The sequence below is a fragment of the Miscanthus floridulus genome, chromosome 11 (assembly GCF_019320115.1).
Source record: "Miscanthus floridulus cultivar M001 chromosome 11, ASM1932011v1, whole genome shotgun sequence".
Taxonomy (NCBI): Eukaryota; Viridiplantae; Streptophyta; class Magnoliopsida; order Poales; family Poaceae; genus Miscanthus; species Miscanthus floridulus.
In genome coordinates this window covers 52,436,870-52,445,306 of record NC_089590.1, presented here as the reverse complement: position 1 = coordinate 52,445,306, position 8,437 = coordinate 52,436,870, and the positions used below count along the sequence as shown (strand labels likewise).

General features: G+C 57.4%; 1 protein-coding gene and 1 pseudogene across 1 annotated transcript; both read left to right on the top strand.

Moving 5' to 3' along the window:
• The first annotated feature begins 777 nt into the window (after positions 1-777).
• Positions 778-3,476, top strand: LOC136493099 (probable inactive receptor kinase RLK902). The gene is made up of 2 exons (XM_066489143.1): positions 778-2,283; positions 2,385-3,476. Exons 1-2 carry the CDS (start codon positions 942-944, stop codon positions 3,047-3,049), a joined length of 2,007 nt encoding a protein of 668 aa, XP_066345240.1. The 5' UTR covers positions 778-941; the 3' UTR covers positions 3,050-3,476.
• Positions 3,477-6,558: 3,082 nt separating this feature from the next.
• Positions 6,559-7,766, top strand: LOC136493098 (prohibitin-3, mitochondrial-like; annotated as a pseudogene).
• Positions 7,767-8,437: the final 671 nt, after the last annotated feature.

Genomic DNA, 8,437 nt, shown 5'->3' with positions numbered 1-8,437 from the left:
TTGCTATTGTATTTATACACTCTTTTATGAGATTTTTTCGGTCTCCTAAAATTTCTAAAACTTTTAGCTCCTAAAATAATTTTAGGAGCTTGGAATCAAACCGGACCGAAGTGCTTCGGCTTTCTGTCAGTGGCTGACTGCACGCCACGGCTTAACAGAAACGAAAGGCGGTTGACGTCGGTAGCTTGGGAGCTAGCACCACTGCTGCATCTATGGTGACAGTGATTACTGCGAAACAGTCCCGACGACTACGCCATCAACCCCATCATGACATTTACTGGCCACCCACCGGTGCTGACGGTTACGGCTCCAAGATCCGGTCGAGCTCGCCGCGGCCGTTTACTCTCTTGGTCGTGCCATGGCAGCAGAACAACTCTTGGCGTGCATCTCGCCGCGACGCGCCAAGTTGCGTGACGTCCGTCCATCAAGCGAGCTGGATTAGGATCGTCTTTCTTTATTACAAGTAGGAGGGATGCGGTACATGATTTGTGTAGGCTGTTGTCTGTCATACCAAACATTGCCTAACACACATAACAACACTTGTTGATTTGATCGATACGATTCCAGCTCAGATTGACATCTGTTTCTCATTCAGCACGTAGCAACTCCCCTTTTTTTTCTCACTGCCCAAGACTCTTGCATCAGGGCCATAGAACGTTCCATCCGGCGGTGCAGAAACCGTCCAAATCTCACCGTGGATCACAATTCACGCACCGTTGCGGGCTTGGACCCCCCTCGTCTTTCCCCACTGTACAGGCGCCAGCTGCACCTAAACAGCCCAGCGCCGGAAAAAAAAAAAAAGAAGCTTCTTTCCGATATTCGACTGTCTTGTTTCCATTCTTCCGGTCTTCCCTCCTCTCCCTCCCCCAGCAGCTGCCCCCGCATGGTGTGATCAGGCCGCCCGGGGTGGAAAGAAAAGGCGCGGCGCGACACAGCCAGCCATGCTCCCGCCGCGCGCCGCCGCCGTGCTGCTGCTGCTGCTGGCCCTGGCGGCCGGCGCGGCCCGGGGCGCCGACGACCTGGCCTCGGACACCGCGGCGCTGCAGGCCTTCCTCGCGCCGTTCGGGTCGGCGACCGTGTCGTGGAACTCGTCCCAGCCGACCTGCTCCTGGACGGGCATCGTCTGCACCGGGAGCCGCGTCACGGAGATCCACCTGCCCGGGGAAGGCCTCCGGGGCGCTCTCCCCGTCGGCCCGCTCGGCGAGCTCACCAAGCTCGCCGTGCTGTCGCTGCGGTACAACGCGCTCTCCGGCACGCTGCCTCGGGACCTGGCCTCCTGCGTCGAGCTCCGGGTGATCAACTTGCAGTCCAACCTCCTCTCCGGCGAGCTCCCCGCGGAGGTGCTGGCGCTGCCGGCGTTGACGCAGCTCAACCTCGCGGAGAACCGCTTCTCGGGGAGGATATCGCCGGCCATTGCCAAGAACGGGCGGCTGCAGCTGCTCTTCCTGGACGGCAACCGCCTCACCGGTGAGCTGCCGAATGTCAGCATGCCGTCGCTCACCTCGTTCAACGTCTCCTTCAACAACCTCAGCGGCGAGATACCCACGAACTTCGGCGGCATGCCGGCCACGTCTTTCCTCGGCATGCCGTTGTGCGGCAAGCCCCTCCCACCGTGCCGAGCGCCGAGTTCCGAAGCGCCGTCCTCTCAGTCTCCCACGCTCCCGCCCGAAGCACCGGCCCCGACGACTGACAGCCGCAGACGAGGCAGGCATCACCTCGCCGGCGGCGCCATCGCTGGCATTGTGATTGGCTGCGCCTTTGGCTTCCTGCTCATCGCGGCCGTCCTCGTCCTCGCGTGTGGCGCGCTGCGCCGGGAGCCGAGACCAACCTACCGCAACCATGACGCCGTTGCGGCGGAGCTGGCCCTGCACAGCAAAGAGGCAATGAGCCCCAACGGCTACACTCCACGCGTCTCAGACGCGCGACCGCCGCTGCCTTCAGTCCCACCAGCCGCAGCCGCGGGACGGAAGAAGCTTCTCTTCTTCGGTAGGATTCCTCGGCCCTACGACCTCGAGGACCTGCTGCGCGCGTCCGCCGAGGTTCTTGGCAAGGGCACGTACGGCACCACGTACAAGGCCGCGATCGAGTCTGGGCCGGTCATGGCGGTGAAGCGCCTCAAAGAGACCTCGTTGCCGGAGCGCGAGTTCCGGGACAAGGTCGCGGCCATCGGCGGGATCGACCATCCCAACGTCGTGCCCCTGCAGGCCTATTACTTCAGCAAGGACGAGAAGCTCATGGTGTACGAGTTCGTGGCCATGGGCAGCCTTTCCTCCATGCTTCACGGTACGTGCTCTGTTCGTTCTTGTCGATGTCAACCGACCCCTCTCTGTTTTGATGACCGAATTGAATCAGGTTTTCTGACGGGGTTCCTAATTGCATTGCAGGCAACCGCGGCTCCGGCCGGTCGCCGCTGAGCTGGGAGTCGAGGAGGCGCATCGCGCTGGCCACGGCGCGCGGCCTCGAGTACATCCACGCGACGGGCTCCATGGTGACGCACGGCAACATCAAGTCCTCCAACATCCTCCTCAGCCGCTCCGTGGACGCGCGCGTGGCCGACCACGGGCTCGCGCACCTCGTCGGCCCCGCGGGCGCGCCGACGACCCGCGTCTCGGGGTACCGCGCGCCCGAGGTGGTGGCGGACCCGCGCCGGGTATCGCAGAAGGCCGACGTGTACAGCTTCGGCGTGTTGCTCCTGGAGCTGCTGACGGGGAAGGCGCCGACGCACGCGGTGCTGCACGACGAGGGCGTGGACCTCCCGCGGTGGGCGCGCTCCGTGGTGGAGGAGGAGTGGACGTCCGAGGTGTTCGACACGGAGCTGCTCAGGCACCCGGGCGCCGAGGAGGAGATGGTGGAGATGCTGCGGCTGGCCATGGACTGCACCGAGCCCGCCCCGGACCAGCGGCCGGCGATGCCCGAGATCGTGGCGCGCATCGAGACGCTCGGCGGCATGGCGTCGGCGTCGACGGCGGCGCGGTCCGGCCGGAGCGCGTCCTTGGACGAGGCGGACGACCGGCCGCTGAGGACCACCGGATCGATCCGCCAGAGCTGAGGTCCGTTCGATCACCTGTGTTCTTGTCACTTGTCAGGCAGCAGCGTAGTGGTCATTCGGTAACTCATGGAAGGTTCGGAAGAAGAAGAAAAACAAAGAGATCTTTCTGTTCTGTCTTCTTGCGTTTGTCGTAGGGCGTTTGTCGTGTGCTGTTTATTCTTTGTTGAAGTTTCATGAATCTCTTGACACTTCTTCGTCCTCAGATGAATTGTTTCGTTTTAGCAGCGGTGAGTGTGCTGATGGTGTTGAATCGGTGGTGATAGGAAAAGCCTTGATGCAGTCATGCAATGTGTAATTACTTTACCTCTAGTACCTGAATGGTGTTCAATTGAAAAGTTTACGGCCGTTAGTTTGGCTGGTTTGTATTGTTGTTGGTTCGTAAAGAAGTACTGCTAATTAATTTATGTGAAAGAAAAATATCGTTCTACCTGGAAATTTACAACGATGAGGCCCAGCCAAACAAACGGGCTGTTAGGCTCCAGCCCCGCGTGCGGGCTGTTAGGCTCCAGCCCCGCGTGCGATCGTCTCAGCTGATTGATTTCATGTCTGAATCGTGCGTGCGTGTCATGTCTCGTCACCTACCAACTGCACCACGAAGGCACGAACCACAGAGTTGCTTTTGTGCCAGTACCCCAGCTCGCTGCATTGACTGAGCGCTATGCATCGGCCATGTACTCCAAGGTAGCGTTTGGTTTGAATTAAGATGGGATGGGATGATTTCAACCTGGGCCTTGTTTAGATGACCCCAAATTCCAAGTTTTTTCACTCTCTCTCCATCACATCAATTTTTAGCCGCTTGCATGGAGCATTAAATGTAGGTAAAAAAAATAACTAATTGCACAGTTTAGTTGGAAATCACGAGATAAATCTTTTGAGCCTAGTTGGTCCACGATTGGACAATATTTGTCAAATAAGACGAAAGTGGTACTATTCATCGAGTTGCAAAAAGTTGCAATCTAAACATGGCCCTGTTCGGGAGATTGGATGACTTCATTTTCTTGGTTCATGAGAGATGGGGCCAATCTATTTTTTGTTTGGCATGGAGACGTTAAAAGTGGGATCTGTCACTAATAAATGGGACCCATTTATAATTTTTCCTTTTTTTTTCTTCCTCTCTCTCCCCTTGTCCTCCCGTCCCAACAGCCGCTCGCACCAGGCCGCAACCTGCCTCCACCGCGAGCTCAGCCGCGCGCCACCTCGTCGGCGAACCTGGCCGCGAACCGCCCGGCGCCGCCTCCACGGCGGCAGGGCCGGCCCCAGAGCTCGCGCGCCTGTCGGGGGCGGAACTTGCTGGGGCCGGGCACGCCGGCGCCAGGGGCGAATCTCGCCGGGGCCGACCACGACGGTGCAGGGGCGGAGCTCTGCTCCCATGGCCGCGCACGGTGCCTGTGGATCTCTGTCTCGCCGGATCTCCACCTCCGAAGTTCGTCGGACCTCAGTCGCCCATGGACCTCCACCCCTGCCGCCCTCCACCGTGCCCGACCACGGCCTTCTCTCTTCTCTTCTCCGCGTCGCTCTTCTTTCCGACAGTTCGCACTCGCGGCTCGTCCCACCTGGGGCATTCTCGTCCGTGAAATTTCTGGGGACGGGGATGTCCGACATCTGATGGGTATATTCGCATGTGGGATGTCCTCGACCCTGCTAGCCTCCCAACCAAACACAGCTCGTCCCAGGTCATGTCGCATCCCATCCCACTTGGTCCTTGCAACCAAACACACGGCAACAGGATGGCGTCGTCACAGCCTCACAGGCAACCACCCTCAGAGCTCAGACCGACTTGTTCCTGAACAAGCGACCGAGACGGGCGAAGACGACAACCACACGCGATCTGACTGACGTAATGCTGGTTTGGCGTTTGTACACTGCGATTCTGCGAAACACAGAGAGATTGCGGAGGAAGCAAACACGAACATGGGCCGTACTTGCCGACCTCGAGCTCCAGCCATGTATGGTGTATCCATCCTTAACAATCCTCTTATTTGCGTGTTTAGTTGGGTGAATTTGGGAATTTAGGCTGCTGTAGCACTTTCGTTTTTATTTGGCAATTGGTGTTCAATCATAGATTAATTAGGCTCAAAACGTTCGTCTCGTAATTTCTAACCAAACTGTGTAATTAGTAGTTTTTTTTCGTCTATATTTAATGCTCCATACACGTATCGCAAGATTCGATGTGATGGGTACTATAGCACTTTTTTAAAATTTAGGGTAGAAACTAAACACGCGCTAAATCCTCTTATCCTCGAAGGAAATAAAGAAGAGAGGATGCTGGGGAGCTGGATAGATCATGCACGGCCTGTCATGTTAGTTGTCAGGCTTTATAAAAAGAAAGGCAGGTCGATGGAGCCGAGTCGCTCCCCCACTACGAGTCCACAACAATCAGTGCGCGATTTCCCGGCAATAATAATGCCCGCCCTCGCATTATTGCTTGCTGGTCTCGCCGGATAGCCGGCGGCACAGCTCGGCGCCACTGTACCGTGTGTGTATTCGCTGCATGGGCTCGATCGCTTCCCGTTCTTCCGGGCAGCCAACGCGCTTGCCTTTGCTTTGAGGCCGCTGGATCTGAAACTCTGAAGGGACGAGTCGTGCAGGGTCACAGTGATAGCGGCAGTGTACCGGGCGGGTTCACGAGCTGGCAGGCACACGAACAGGAAGCGACGCGTCCAGAGGAAGGAACCGGTGTGCACGGCAAGGCACCGGCAGGCAGGCGTCGTGCGGAGCAGTAACTGATGCCGGCTTCGGCCTTCGGCACGATGCAGCGAGCGCGAGGGCGCGCTCCTCCTGCACGGCCTGATCGGTCGATTCGATCGCCTTTTTCGCTGCGTCGAGGGTCCCCGCCCGCCGGCCGGGTTGGGACGTGCACATCAGATCAGCGCCGTCCATCGTGCGAAGAGCTGGGGCGGGTGCGTGGGGGCGCTGGCCGGCCCGGAACCGGCGGCCCGCGGAAGAATGGGTGTAGTGTAGTGGAGCCCCGGCCAGCCTCAGCAGCTGCACTTGGCAAGTGCGTCCCACCACGTGCCGTGCAGGCGATGTGTGTCCCCTCCGGAACAGCGCTGCGCCGCCTCCTCGTTCTACTAGTGCGGTGCGCTCTCCCGCGGCGGCCGGTCAGGCTCAGACCACCTCCTTCGTAAGTGAGCACGCGTGCGCTCCCGGCACCACGGCGTCGGTGTTTAAACACTTATTGCAGTAGAGTGTAGACAGTAGGCACATATAGCCCATGGCGTACCACGGCCCCTGCGCCGAAGGACCAGCTGGCAACTAGCCCATGGACTTACGAACCAGCAGTGTTGGGTCTTAGGCCCATTTAGCGAAACGGGACTGGCTTTGCCATTCTAATGGGCCACAAAGCGGCCCATTCTTCGTGAGTCAAGTCCAATTCCAACGCAAAACTCAGACAAGTTTTCTTTCTTCTCTCCCAATCCACAAAAATTGTCGACGGGCCCACGTGCCATGACACAGACCGCCGCTTCCGACCTTCTTATCTCGCAAGAAATGGGCGGACCCAACGCGCAATGAACCCCTGCAAAACCCGCTAGAACCCGCCACGCTCAGGTCCGCATAGCGCCGCCGCCCCCCAGACACACAATCCCCCAGGGTTCTCGTCCCCGCGCCGCCGCGCTCCCAAATCCCCCAGAAACAACCATGGCCGGCGGTCCTGCGGCGGTGTCGTTCCTGACCAACATCGCGAAAGGCGGCTGTGGGGCTCGGAGCCGCGGCCTCCCTCGCCTCCGCGTCGCTCTACACCGTCGACGGCGGCGAGCGCGCCGTCATCTTCGACCGGTTCCGCGGGGTGCTCCCGGAGACCGTCGGCGAGGGCACCCATTTCCTCGTGCCATGGCTGCAGAAGCCCTTCATCTTCGACATCCGCACGCGGCCGCACAACTTCTCCTCCAACTCGGGGACCAAGGACCTGCAGATGGTCAACCTCACGCTCCGCCTCCTCTCCCGCCCCGATGTTCAGCACCTCCCCACCATCTTCACCTCCCTCGGCCTCGAGTACGACGACAAGGTGCTCCCCTCCATCGGCAACGAGGTGCTCAAGGCCGTCGTCGCCCAGTTCAACGCCGACCAGCTCCTCACCGAGCGCCCCCACGTCTCCGCGCTCGTACGCGACGCGCTCATCCGCCGCGCCCGCGAGTTCAACATCATCCTCGACGACGTCGCCATCACCCACCTCTCCTACGGTATCGAGTTCTCACTGGCCGTTGAGAAGAAGCAGGTCGCGCAGCAGGAGGCCGAGCGCTCCAAGTTCCTCGTCGCCAAGGCGGAGCAGGAGAGGCGGGCGGCCATCGTGCGCGCCGAGGGAGAGAGCGAGTCCGCGCGCCTCATCTCTGAGGCCACGGCGATGGCTGGGACAGGGCTGATCGAGCTCAGGAGGATTGAGGCGGCCAAGGAGATTGCTGCAGAGCTGGCTCGCTCACCGAATGTGGCATACATTCCTGCTGGGGGGGACGGAAAGATGCTGCTTGGTCTCAATGCTGCCGGATTTGGCCGGTGATTCACTGTTTTGTTTTAGTTTGCTTGTGCTATGCTGATGCATGACAAACGGTATTTCGAAGGACAGTGATATCTGCTACCCTTGGCTATGTTAAGTTTCCCTCGTCTTGGAACTAAATGTGTGTCTTGTGCTCCAAATAAGTTTTTGGTCTCGATTCTGGGCAAGTGGGCATATTTACAATTGGTAGGGTTAATTAATGTGACATATTGAGTTGAGCCTGCATTCTAATTCCCCTTGCATTGCATTCTCATGTCAAATTCATTGATATCTAAAATTGCTTGAATTGTAGATCTGTTGTCGCCTTCTGATATTGTTCCTGCATTACAACTAGTGCTGTTATGATTTTTCTATGTGTTTTGACCTTTTAAGCATATATCTGCTGATTACTAGTGTGCTGTTGAGCCTGCAGTTGTCTAACTTGTAGGATGATATTTTCTCATCTTGGTTTTGATTGATAAGCTAGTGGCGTAGCTAGGACGTTTCTATTGGGTTTGCACTTTGCACCACCTGGCTATGGTGCAGTGGTAGGGCCCTGTCATCTGAAATAGGTTCTCATGGCACATTGAGATGCTTTGTAAGTGCCTCATAGGTTGATTACTTCCTTGTGATATCCTGTCATCTTAAATAGGTTCTCATGACATTTAAATACTAGCCCTGTCATCTTAAATAGGTTCTCATGACATTTAAATACTTTGTTGGTGCCTCATCTGTTGATTATTTGCTTGTGCTATAAGTGATAGGTCTTGTGATTTGCAGTACATGAACTGTTCATTCATTGACGAACCTATGCGTATTCTCTTCTTTTGGGAGTCTGTTATCAGATTTACCAATTGACATCTTAATATGATGCCGCATCTGAGAATATGTAGTTTTGAGCTTCAAGGAATTACCTA